The sequence below is a fragment of the Notothenia rossii genome (assembly GCF_949606895.1).
Source record: "Notothenia rossii genome assembly, chromosome: 5".
Taxonomy (NCBI): domain Eukaryota; kingdom Metazoa; phylum Chordata; class Actinopteri; order Perciformes; family Nototheniidae; genus Notothenia; species Notothenia rossii.
In genome coordinates this window covers 7446222-7460161 of record NC_136903.1, presented here as the reverse complement: position 1 = coordinate 7460161, position 13940 = coordinate 7446222, and the positions used below count along the sequence as shown (strand labels likewise).

General features: G+C 39.6%; 1 protein-coding gene across 1 annotated transcript; it reads right to left on the bottom strand.

The window, feature by feature from the left end:
- Positions 1-1043: 1043 nt before the first annotated feature.
- On the bottom strand, positions 1044-11813 carry insc (INSC spindle orientation adaptor protein; the record flags this gene model as incomplete). Its single annotated transcript, XM_079684583.1, has 7 exons — positions 1044-2972; positions 4753-4829; positions 5916-6071; positions 7126-7192; positions 7684-7862; positions 10424-10595; positions 11721-11813. The coding sequence occupies 7 exons, from the start codon at positions 11811-11813 to the stop codon at positions 2844-2846; spliced, it is 873 nt and encodes a 290-aa protein (XP_079540709.1). The 3' UTR covers positions 1044-2843.
- Positions 11814-13940: the final 2127 nt, after the last annotated feature.

Below are 13940 nucleotides of genomic sequence, written 5' to 3'. Positions count from 1 at the left end.
GTAAATATGTTACTTTGTTACATTTGTTATCACCAAAAATGTGTTCCGTGAAAGTAAAGCAAGTTCATAATTAGATAGACATCGTGAGGTATTTATTTTCGGTACAGTTTATGTTGAAACCGTTAGAGAGAGTGGCACACTTGTTAGCCTGTTCCATTCTTCTTCGTTTTCCGAAGCCGCGGCTTGGAAGTATACTTGCTTCGTTTCTGAAGGAAGTGACTTGGAAGTACGCGACTACCAAGCCAGCATCCTCGAGATTGAGAAACGGCCTGAGGGTGTTACTCAATGTCGAGGAAGGCTGCTCCAGAGCCACAATTTCAAGGATACTACGTCATCGAAGGACTGTTCCAATGTCCAGCATACTTGGAATTCTACCGAGGCCGGCGTACTTCGTTGCAGGAAATTTCGAGGCTGCACATGTGTAGACTCCGCGGTCTTAAAATCCCCACAATGCTTAGCGCGCGGACCAATTTCCAAATCTTTGGCGGAAATCGTGCTCCATTTAGGGAGGGGCCTCGCATATGATGCACACCTGCACACCTGCTAGGAAGGATTCTTGCCTCGTGTGAAGCCGCTTCTGAAGGACCTGACTCGGAGGTAAGCCTCCTCGACATTGAGAAACACCCAGAGTTTCATCTTCTCAGAAGTCCACTAGGTGTGCATGTCAACTAAAACTTCCAATGAGTGATTTTTGGACATTTGGGGGTAATAGGTTATAAATACAAAACAGACACATTGAGAAACATTATTTTTTTGTTTCTGGCCACCTGGCGAATATACGTCCACATTGTATTTTCTTCTTCGCTCTGATTTTGGTCTTCACCACGGAAAATCGGTTAATTTAGCCGCTAAATTCTACAGTGAGTTCACAAGCTAGTCTGAGTTCAGACTTTTTCTGTATTCTGATATTAATCTCAAAACTAAAAAAGGAAATTTGAAGTGGCCCTGTATTCCTTTTCAATTGTTCTGTCAGCAAACTCTTCAATATGTTATCTGGGTGTTCTTGCAAGTTCCATACATTCTCAGTAATGTTGTTATGGAGGAACTTTATATACACTTTTTAATAAAGAAGCAAACATCTTTGTGACAGTAATTCACTAGAATAGCACTGCATATTGCCTTTATTCCATGCATGGTATACAACAATGGTATTTATTGTTAAATAAAAAGTATTTATTTATCAAAATCCAAGACCATTTGTATAGATTCATTCTCCAGTGGTGGATAAAATATTTGACTCAATGGCATGAAATGTTTAATAGAATATCTCAACATGCCACACAATGCGCTTTGACAAACAGTACATTGTTCATCAGGTGAAAAAGATCACATTGCCAAATCTGAAACAAACATTTTAAATAATAATAATAATAATAGTGAATAAAGGACTTCAAACATCAAACTGAAAAGAAGTTATTCCAACTGTAATAATTTAGTTTTAAAAGGTCAAGTGGCTTCTGATTGAAAACACAAAATAGATAATATTTTCTTTCAGACAATAAAGAGAATTTCTCCAGACAGAAGTCTCGGTCCTCCAGATGCTTCCGATCATTTGTATCGGAGGAATTTCACCGTGCGATCCACTTGAAAAATCTCTTTCTCTGTTTGTCAGATAGCCAACATGCTTCGGAGACAACATATTGAGACATTGTACGAATAAATTGCACAGTGGCAGAATATAAAGCGTTTCATTCTGGAGGAGGTTATCCTTTCATTTGTCAAATTGTACAAAATGCTTACTGATATACATTTCCCAGTGGAACAAAAATAAACGGTACACATTCATAGCATTTAATAAGGTCCCTTGGTTGCACTGGGCAATGCACGTACGTACTTCTGGATTCATGCAAGCTGACACAATCTTTTTACATTTTTGCATGATTGTCGGACACAAAAACACACCTTCCCAGTGACGAACCGAGGCTCTGTTTTGGGAATGGATGCTTTGCTCATGAGTAGGGTTGCAAAGGGGCGGAAAGTTTCTGGTACATTTCCATGGGAAGTTAATCTGGGGAAATTTGGAAATATTTGATGCAAAATTAAACAAAAAAACATGAAATTTCATTTTTTTTTTTTTTAAGTAGAACAGAACAAGTTTTAATTATTTTATTGAACAATTATTTGTTCCATTGAAGAACGAAAACAGGAATGTTGAGTTAAATGTTACTCATCCCCCCCAACCCCAATCATTCAAAAATGAACAAAAATGCACCCCCCATCCAAAAATCCCCACAAAGTCCCGTTAAACGAAAAGAGCCCTTCTCCCTCCAAAAAGTGCCATTAAACATGCAAATCTTCCTTCAAGCGATCTTCTGCATTTTTGCTAAAGCCTTTCAGTCAACGGGCTCTTCCTGGGCCTCATCAACATCACACTCTGAGTCTTCCTCTTCAGTGTCACTGTCCAGCCTTGTTGAGGATGGCTCTGTGTCAGGCTCAAACAGCCTTAGGTTTGCCCGAATACCAACCAGCTGTTCCACTCTCACATTTGTGAGCCTGTTGCGAACCTTTGTGTGGTCTCTATAGCCATGCAGTAAGCAGTGTGCTATGGCATGGATATTCAAGTGTACTTAAATGGCATTGGTTTGTTTTAGTCAAGATTATGCTAAAATATACTTTCCCCAACTATATTTAAGTTCCCTATGAAGAGCCAACCTTCAATTTGGAAAATTCCCGTTTATTCCCATAAATTCCCGTGGAAAGTTTCCATCTTTAAAAATTCCCGGAATTTTGCAACCCTACTCATGAGTGACGCTGCTCATTAGTCCTCTCCTCTCATGAAACGGTGAACGTACACCATCTTTTCGCAGGAGTTGAGCTCTGCCCTCTGTTTCCTGAGCAGTGCGTCACACAAAGCTCTCCTCCATGTTGGAGCACAGCAGGAAGGAGTCCACGAGCCGCGGTTTGATCAGCTGCTGGTGGTCCGCCGCCTCGATGCTGTCTGGACACCCCGCTGCCAGCCTCCTCAAGGCCGCCTGACACACACACAAACACACACACACACACACACACACACACACACACACACACACACACACACACACACACACACACACACACACACACACACACACACACACACACACACACACACACACACACACACACACACACACACACACACACACACACACACACACACACACATCAGTATGTATGAGTAAAACCAGCAAAACACATAATGCATGATAATATTCGGCCTATAATTATATATACAGTATATACCCATATGTACTGTTCATACTGCATATACTTTAGCTTGTTATATGTTAATACCTATATCCTTCTATAGATTACACTACACTGCACTGTCGGTTTTGGTAAGACACTAACTGGTCTCAGCATTTGTATTTTGTGCAATGACAATAAGGTTGAATTTGATCGAAGGTAATTTAATAATGATGGCAAACACACATCAGTATGTATGAGTAAAACCAGTAAAACACATAATGCATGATAATATTGAGCCAATAATTATATGTCTTTATATTTATATTGTTCATACCCATGTACTGTTCATACTGTATACTTTAGCTTGTTATATGTTAATACCTATATTCTAGTTTACACTGCACTGCACTGTCGGTTTTGGTTAGACACTAACTGCTCTCAGCATTTGTGCTTTTTGCAATGACAATAAAGTTGAATCAGAATCAGAAGGATACAGAATTGTATTTAATGTAATCTAATAATGATGGTACTGCAAACAGTAACATCACCATATGTTATTGTTTTTATTTGTATTGATACCGTTACTTTTTAATTTTCCCTTATTTGAAAGCTTATAAATCTTGTGTACTTGAACTTTTTTCTTATCTAATCTCATTTTATCTGACGTATCCTGTTTTATCTTATCGTACTAACCCTAACCCCTCCAAACCCCTTATGTGTCTGAGTCCCAGTCAAAATCTCCAAACGTATTTATCCTGCACTAAATCCAGTTCTAAGAAACCTATTCCAATAATCCACCATGACCTTTTTTCACACACTCCTCATGTGTTTTCAGGAGAACATGTGTGTGACGTCTCCGGCCGACCCACCCAGCAGAGGCTCCAACATTTACATGTATGATTACAAAAGTGTGAAAGCTCAGCAAACCTTTGAAGGTACAAATTCAACAGTACAGTGAGGAGGAGAGCGAGGCAGCCCAATTAAGACCCTGACCATTATGGGCTTCAAATCCCCTCATCTGGTCGTCATAATCATGATCAGAATGAGAGAGGGATGAGAGGCGAGCAGGGCTTCTATTCATGATATGTACATATTTAAAACATTCATCGTTTGAGATGATGTGGACCCGTCAGCTCTGTCCACATGGCTTAAAGATACGGAGGGTGTGATATATTTTCAATTTTCACACATTGCCCTGTGGATGTAATTAAATCGGACAGTCATTTGGAGCTCTGATGTTAAACACATGCAGGCCCGCGGTATAATGCCCTCAGTTTGTACTATTTAATGTAAGTACCATACAGCGAGTACAGCTGGAAATGTATAGTGTTTGACTGAAATGGGCGGTTTGAATTAGATATCTGCATTCATGACAGGGAGTCGTTCAAACATATCTCACACACACACACACACACACACACACACACACACACACACACACACACACACACACACACACACACACACACACACACACACACACACACACACACACACACACACACACACACACACACACACACACACACACACACACACACACACACACACACACACACACACACACACACACTTTGTACCTACCAGGCAAGCGACCAGCACTGAGTCGCTGTTATTTCTCTCAGTGGGGGAGCGACACAGTTCAATGAGACGAGGAACAGCTACAGACAGCGGAGGGAAAAAAACAAACATTACAAATGTTCCCTTTTGATATCAAATATAAACAGAGGTGAACAGAGACAGCAATCGCTTAGACATTCGGAGTAGAAACACTTCAGATGTTGATAAAAATGTAAGAAGATTAAGACGTCAATAAACGTTTAATAAGGACAAATGTAATACTTGTTCACTAAGTCCCTCAAGAATGATGACGAATAGGATCCAACTACAATGCAGTGAATAAAACACTTTTGTGGCATGGAGTTGTTAAATTGGCATTACCCTTTTTTACCTACGATACGATAACACTTGATTGACAGATCACATTTTTCTTGCATCAGAGCAGCTGCATTTGCAACAACAGGGAAATTGCTGGTTTAATCTCTTATTAAATGCTTGTGTTTTTGACGCATGCATGTACAAGGAACAGGGAACCCGAAAACTGAGTAAAATGTTGATAATGAGAGGTTACAGGGGGCCGTGTTTACCAGCAGCAAATCTATATCAAAGCCCTATTTGCATTCTCTCACACAACAGAACAATCTTCATTCATCCAGTCGTATGTTCAATATTCCCGAACCACTCTTTAGTCAAACGTTTTTATCAAAATTAAAAAGTTTCACCCCTTCCATACTGTGGCACAAGTCTGAAATATAGTCCATTTTCGGGGTCTCCTTCCACCGTTTAGTCACACAGGAGATAAGGAAGACAACGTTTTGTTGAATCTTTTTAAATCACATAAGGCATGGATTGTGTTTTAAGAATTTCTCCATAAAAAAGCAAAACTGATTCAAGGCTTTTTAACTTTTTGCCAGCCGGGTTTATTGGACCTTTATTCGTTTTCGAAGTGTTGTGTTTTCCAGTTTTTCGTCACTATATTTTATTCCTCTCAAGAAGAAGAATATAGGCAGAATAATACTTTATTCTTCTCACAATGGCAAATTGAATTCTAACTTAATGTTTCCTTCAAACACACAGGATACAAATGAGGCCCAAAACCCACACATTCTCCACCGAATGCTTTAATAAAGAGGCGTCGGAAGGGAGGACTCCTCAAGTGTTATTAGGAATCCTAATTTCTGCCCTACCTTTGAGCTGGATGGCTATCTGGGAGACTTCAGGGTCTCTGCTCAGCCGGGCCAGAGTCACAGCGGCTTTCTGCTGAACTCGCTCGCAGGCGGCGCCCTCCGATGGACTGACGGAGGACGGCTTCTCTCCGAGGAGCAGCAGCAGGCGCTCGATTCCTGGGAAGAGACATAAAACATCCTTCAGATTATTAGCATGAAACCAAAGACTCAGAGGTGCCAGGGTGGCTTGTAAGGAACAGAGATAAGATAAGATGAGATAAGAATGACTTTATTGATCCCAATTTGGGTAATGTTGGTGTTGCAGCAGCATAAAAAGGCATGGCGTTGGACAATACAATTAAATAAACAAAACATAGATAACTCAAACGGCACAGAAAGGAAGAAATATGGTACAGAAGTTACAGTGAAACACACAAAGAGAAGATTATGAAAGAACGAAAAGAGGAAACAGACAGCTTACACGAGGCAGACACAAGCCAACAAACACTTCAAATTGAAACATAAGCAAAAAAAGACTCAGATATAACAAAGTGCTCAGGTGATTTGGAAAAAAGCCCAATTTCACACAACCACTCTCTAAAAGGATTGAAACCAAAAGTGCAATCAAACGATAGGAGAAAGATTGAGGTGGGATCAAATCAACACAGTGAAGTTCTTCTTCATAAGTGCTGAGATTCACAACTTCATTATACAACAATGAACAGTTTTGGCAAGTCATTGTCAAATTGCATAAATATTCTGTAAAGGAAACAATAACTAGTCTGTTTATGTTTATCGACTGAGGGACCAATATATATATTAGAGCAATCATTTAATTACTGTTCAATTGAACAGATACTGGCACAATTAAAGTCTTTGCGTGTATGTCATTATTAACATGATTAATTTAATTGGGTTGTATTAAATGGAATATTTTTAACGCGGTAGACTTGCATGCAAACATTTAAATAAAAAAAATACTGAATTGAAGGGATAACATAATGATTTAAAATAGTATTAGGCATTTATTTTCTTTCTTTTTTAATATGTGCATCTGCTCAGTAGGCTGATGTTTTATTAAAGCACTTTCAGGCTTCTTCCCTTATAGTGTCTGAAGCTGCCATCTTCAGGATAAAGGGAGAATTACACAGATGTTTCTTGACCGTGTAACGTCCATTTATGAATTATTATTATTATTACTGTATTTTTAAATAAGAGTAAGAAGGTGTACCTTGGTCTTGCAGGACTTCGGGAGCACACTGCTCCAGAACTGAGAGGTTCGCCAAGATGGTCACCACCTGAGAATAAAACAATCAAGGGTCAAAACAGAATTACACCCTTAAAGGTGGGGTAGGTAATTCACTTCAGAAACACTTGTGTTATATTCCATGGAATGCTCTTAACATCCCGATAGCAATGAAAATATTAAATGCTTTGACAATAAATATATAAAATCTTTGGAAGCCATAGTGCTGTGAAAAGCACGACCAATCATCTGAGCCGGCCCGGCTAAAGTAACTGGATGGCCTACCTGCCTGTCAGCCTTCCATCTGTGCACAAACTTACCTCGTGCCCTCATTGGTCATGTGCGCGTTCGTGTGTGTAGTGCAAGAGATTGTTGGAGGTGACCAACGTGCAACTATTTTTGCACACTTGTATAATGTATATAGTATCATTCCTTTGGTTTTGAACTCATATGCAGTGACGTGTTTTCATGCAGCTTAAACCAAACCATTTCTCAACAAGGACTCTGTAAAGTGCATAAATCTGATCTGGTCTGGTGCTCCACCTGGTCTTTGGAGTAGGGCGTGTCGACCCTCTGCCGGTCCCTGCAGGCCTGCAGCAGGATGTGGATGGCGTTGAGCTGCAGGAGGATCTCACAGGCCATGCTGTCGAAGAACGTGATGTTAGCCAGCGCTGCAGAGGCCAGGAGGAACACCTCACCACAGGAGGCGCTGTCACACAGCTCTGAGAGGGAGAGGCATCACTCGTTAGGGACAGTGGGTGCTTTTAACATGACATAATAACACACATTCAATGAGAGGAGATAAACCATGAAGTGCAAAGACCACAATATCTTCTCCAGACTTCTCCAGTTTTTTGTGTTTGGCAACAAGATCACTTGTCATACATATTTATAGGTTTTACATTTATCTGTCAATCAGGATTTTAAGATTTTTGAGTTTAAAAAAGATTTAAAGAAATTAGATAAGGTGCTGTAATGAGGAAGCATACAAGCTTTTGTCCATGTTAAAATGAAATGCATTACAATTATTGTTTTACATGACATAATATGTATTGCAAAATATCTGCTCTGTACATTTCTAATTATAAAATGAATTTAAATTCAGGTAAACTTCTATTTAAAACATTAAAGACCAAACTCTTTTATTTTAGAAGGTGGGTCATTCCTAGCATTCAGTGCCATTTAGGTCCCCACCACATTATATCATATATTTTGTATTTAAAATGTCTAATGCTTATTTTTTAAAAGCTTGGTTTTAAATGTTTATCCCCCTCTACCATAAAACAACAATGTTATTTAGCCAGGATATTCAAAATTCTAAATAATTACTCTGATTTGAGCACAAGTAGGTCAAATAGAGAGGCGAAGTCCCTCCCTTTCCGGGGGAGCTCCATGGGACCTTATTTCTGAAAAAGTATGTATTGAAGTCAATGGAGAGAGAAAGATTATCTTTCGATCCCGTTTGAATTGTGCCACGAATTACACATATGATGTTTGTCAATTTAAAAGATCATTTTGCAAGTCAAAAAATAAAAATGTGTCGTAAAAATGTGAAGTAACGCTTTTTTTGTGTGAAACCGCTCAATGAACTACATCTCCCATCTCGCACCACACACCAAGACGGCCGTCACGTTGGCACATTTCACTTCTTTCTTTCAGAATGAGGCGGAAAGTATTAAAAGAGGTGAAAATCACTCGAGTCTGGGCGTGTTGAGAGCTGTACATACACACAACGGGAGTGAGTCGGTTCCTAAGAGCCAGCATGCGGGACCGGGGTTCTGGGATTTGTAGTCTTTCTAGTTGCGTATTTTTTATAGTCTTATATTTCAACAGTTTTACGACAAACTGTGACTTTTTTGACATGGAAATGTTTATTTAAATTGACAAACATCATATGTGTAATTCGTGGCACAATTCAAACGGGATTGAGAAGATAATCTTTCTCTCTCCATTGACTTCAATACATAAAGTTTACGAAATAAGGTCCCATGGGTCGGAAGTAGATGGGTGGGACTTCGCCTCTCTATTGCTGTGTCCAAAATCATGTTTGCTCAACTTCTGTAACAGATATAAAAAAAAGAAATCAAATAAATACAAACAAATTCTACATTTGGGTCACTGTTGCATTTTGCTAATATTCCTCACCAAATTGTTGTTGTTGTTATTAATTCATTTTTATTGTTTAAAGTTCTTTTTAAAGTGTGCCCCGTTTGAATGTCCCCCCTGTTACTCTCATTTGAATCCCTCTGGACACGCCCCTTTACTATTCTACTATTTGTATGACTCCAGAAGAAGGATACGTTTAGAGTGGGAAAATCATCTTCAAGAAGCAGAGTGAATGCATTCTTCCTTCAACGGTTTTTTAATGTTTGAAAGAATTTAACTGTTGCGGCAAAGCATAAATGTCCACCTTGTTATGCTCATTTTTAGTGGAAACTGATCATTTGTTTTACTTTTAGAAAATATGGCAAATATCTCGATGAAATATGTGTTTCTGTTGTCACCAAGTGCTAGCTTGATTATCCTCACACATGTAGCAATAGCCAAGTTTAGCATAAAATGTCCACCCTGTTACTATTTTTCACAGTAACAGGGTGGACTCACAGTAACTGGGGATGATAAAAAAAATGTAAAAATAACATCCTGAGCTTGACCAAAATGTGTTTCTTATACTTTAACAAGCCATCATTCAGATTAAAAAAAAAAAAACATGGAAAATTATGTTTTTTATTTTTGCTTAGCCTAGCTGAAATGGCACCGAATGCTAGGAATGACTCAGATACCCTGTGGAGCTTTCCTGAAAACAAACTAAAACTACGATTATATTGATTACATTCACTGTTACATTGTAGGTCTCATTGAGGTCTAACAAATCATGACATATTTTATTTAATCAAGAATGCTAAATGCTGTATATTTAAGACCCATGATTAATATCTTGCCATCTTCCTCCTCACTTTGTAGCATATCTTGGTTTTATCACCACTTTGCACTGTGGGAATGTGGAAGTAATTTGTAGACGTTGTATATTGTCACCATTCCTAATAAAAGGGTCAAAAAACTAATTTGAAAACCTTTAAAAAATACATTTAAAAAACTGCTGTAATTCTACTATTCTCTAACTCACTTTTCGTCCATGTTCCACCCAAATAACAAATCCTGTTTCTGTGAAGAGACTTTAGTCAAAAAAAAAATGCTGTAAGTCAAAGGTCAAGGGTTACATTAACATATTTTTGAGATGAATGTTCAATAAAGACATATTAATCGGTGCCCATCCACTCACTGATGAGCGCGGTGACGATGTCGTGCATGCTCTCCAGGAAGCTGGCGAGGTGTTGTGTGGAGGTGTGGTGGGGGGAGGTGATCTGAGCCACCACCGCGGCCGCCTCCGCCCGCGCTGCCTCCACGCTGCTCTCCTCCGTCAAGATGTCCGCCAGACACAGGATCCCATCCACCTGAACACACACAGACACATCAGGAACCACAGAAGTAGAAGAATTTATCATAGCCTGTTTTATAAATTCAAGATTCAAGTGTAGTTATGACAATGACAATATAGGTCAAAGGCTCCTTCAACAGTGCAACACAATGAAACAGATATAGTGCAAGTAAATAAAATAGAATATAATAGAAATAGTGCAGAATAGTCTAAAAGTAATTGGAATATTGATATATATATAAGTTGCAAACAGATTAATGTTATGGATGTTCTTTCAAAAGTTCAGGTGTTTAACTGTCTTGTGGCATTTAGCGGTAGTTTCTATTTTCTGGTTACTCGTTTTTGGCACTTCAAATGCATTTGACATTCTGACCTGAATGTGGAACTGATGTTAGCAGTAACACTTCTGAGGCAAATTAAAAGTTAAATCAGTGTCAAATATGTTACTAACTTGACTATCATGACACAAAGGTTGATGTTCATTACATTGCAATACTGTAGTCAAGACAATTTTTATATTCTGCTTGTCCTGTTTCCCATTTCAAATGTGTTTTATACACTATTAAATAACAACTTCAAAGCGTTTTAAGACTTTTTAGATTTCAGATCCATATTCAAATGACTTTATTGTCCATTACATTTACATAAAAATGTGTCTTTGACCCCAGCAAATAAACAACACTCACCATACACAGAACAACACACATTTCACACACACACACACACACACACACACACACACACACACACACACACACACACACACACACACACACACACACACACACACACACACACACACACACACACACACACACACACACACACACACACACACACACACACACACACACACACACACACACACACACACACACACACACACGAGGCAGTTGTAATAAAGTGCTAAGTGGATTGTTCTTCCACTGGCCTACAGTCCATTAAATGATCACGACAGAGCAAGGTACTCATGAGTATTAACAACATATAATTGCATTAGTTAACATGTCTTGACTTTAAGTTAAGGTCTTGACTTTAATGCGTCATCCTGCACATTTTGTAGTGTAGTGTTACAATATCAAATGCATGCACTGTCACAAGTATATTTCCCCACAGTAGAGGTTCAGGGTCTCACTCTTACTCTGAACACCTCCCAGCTTCCCGTCCACTCAGACAGTAAAGTGTCGGTGGTGTCAGCTCGGCTCAGAACTTGCCGCTCTGCCCGTAAAGCCATCACAATTAAAGCCAGCACTCTGATTTAACGGCCCAGAAACTCTTGTATATCCAGCTGGCAGAGACCCAGCTGTGAGCATCACCAGAGTCAGAGAAGAGCAGGAAGTTCAATCAGGAGCATGATGTCATATCTACCCTCTCATTGTGTTTGCTTGTGTGTGCGCACGAGTTGGTGGTTAAGGCTTTAGGAAATGTAGAGCAGATATTCATCCACTGGGTGGCAGTGCTGCATAGTTCATTCAAACTGTACTACAGCTGCTGATTGGATCTCAGCATCTGCTGGAAGTTATTGTTCTCAAGTCTCGGAAGTGTGTAAGTGAAAATCATCCATACTATAAATCAGTGATGCAAACACAGGTATGGTGAAAAAAGAGAGAACTATTCGAAGCAGAAAGAAACAGCATAATATACCATCTGCCAAAGGCCTGTGCTATAATCCTTCAATTAACTGGCTGTTCTTTATAATATAATCAGATCAATAGGAGACAGAGATGTTAAGTTATAAATCAAGGGTTTTTATTATTATTTACAGCAGGGGTGGGGAACCTTTTTCCTTTCAATTTTTACAACATCCTCCGAGGTCCCTACAAATGATTGAACTCAACCTCTGCTTAAAAAAACTAAAATCACAGACAATTCATTTGGCCTTTCTTTCATGCTGTGCAAAGAAAACGCAACCTCTTAATCCAGATATCTTACCATGACTCGTGCATGCATGTGCACGGTGTGGCATGACCACCAAAACAGAAAGATATGAACACAAGATGTGTGCAAATGTACTTAGTATCCATGTGAACATGATTTAAGTGGGGGGGGGACCTAACCTTCTCGAGGGGGGTCCGGGGGCATGCTCCCCCGGGAAGATTTTTTTTTAAATATTGAAGTTAAAAGCATCAATCTGGTGCACTTTGAAAACAACGTGAGGAGATCTATGGGTACATCTTTCAACACCCATTTGAAACAGAACTGTAAGCAGATTTTTCTTTTTGGATATTTTACAAATCACTCCCCTTTTAAACTCTATTCTTGTTATTTTTAACAACTTTTTTGTTACTGTCATATAGTATTTTATACCTGTTTTTCATTTAGTCTCTAATGTCTGATTAATAATTATAATGATCATATCAAGGTGTGCCTTAACCTCACTGAGCTGAGGTTATTTGAGCCTCTCAGGAGAGAGCTCTCTTCCACCTGGTTGTAGAAAAGCTCTTTAAATTCGTTAGCATAGCTAGCTAACCAGATGCTAATAACAACAGATTGCCACTGTGCTTACAACTAAAGACACAGCCACGCAAACACTGCGGCATGTGTACGGCTCCTTATGGGTACTGCAATATTTGAATAGCTGGAGCGGCGTTCCGGTGCTCTCCGTAAGCACTCAAGTCTAGTCTACACTCCTTTCAGACGAGACATAACCATGTGAAGACACGTTACGCTCGTGTTGTGTTCAAGGAACCTGTCCTTGGCCAGGAAAAACAGGCACTCGCTTGTTTAATTATTTTGCGATCTAAATTTCTTCTTCTTTTTTGAAGTGAGAAGTTGTCCGTCAGTCGGACGGACTAACGGACGGACTGACGGACCACCACCCCCCCCCCCCAAAACGAAAACTCTTCGGTTCTCCACGAATTACACAAGTCACCCAAAGCAGCGTTAAAAAAGCGGGAGGCGCCGAAAAGCGACTAATTTGCATCACTGATAAATAAAAATGCAGAGTCATAATCTTCAGGATTGTTTTTCCATGTTGCCAACTGTCACCTTTAATTATATCCTGGTGAGAAATCCATGACTGAAACATGTCATTTCTACCTTTCAATGACAGTCATTCTTGCTTTCATTAAGGTGAGAGTACTTCATGCTTTGCTCAGCCATCACTCCTGAAACTAAAGTTTGGAGAGGATGATCCGGAGTGAGACGCACACCTGTCAGTCTTCTCCTCTGACGAGCATCAGCGCAGAGCTTCACAGGGCAATTCCCTATTTTTGTCTCTCCATGGACGTCAGCAGAACTGTGCCATCCGACCCACTGACGTGGAACAATCCACTTTCCACACCCCCGTTCATCTCCCCCACCTCTCCGTTTCCTTCTCCTCCCTTAAATAGGATATTCCCCAACTCGTCATGCAGCACAC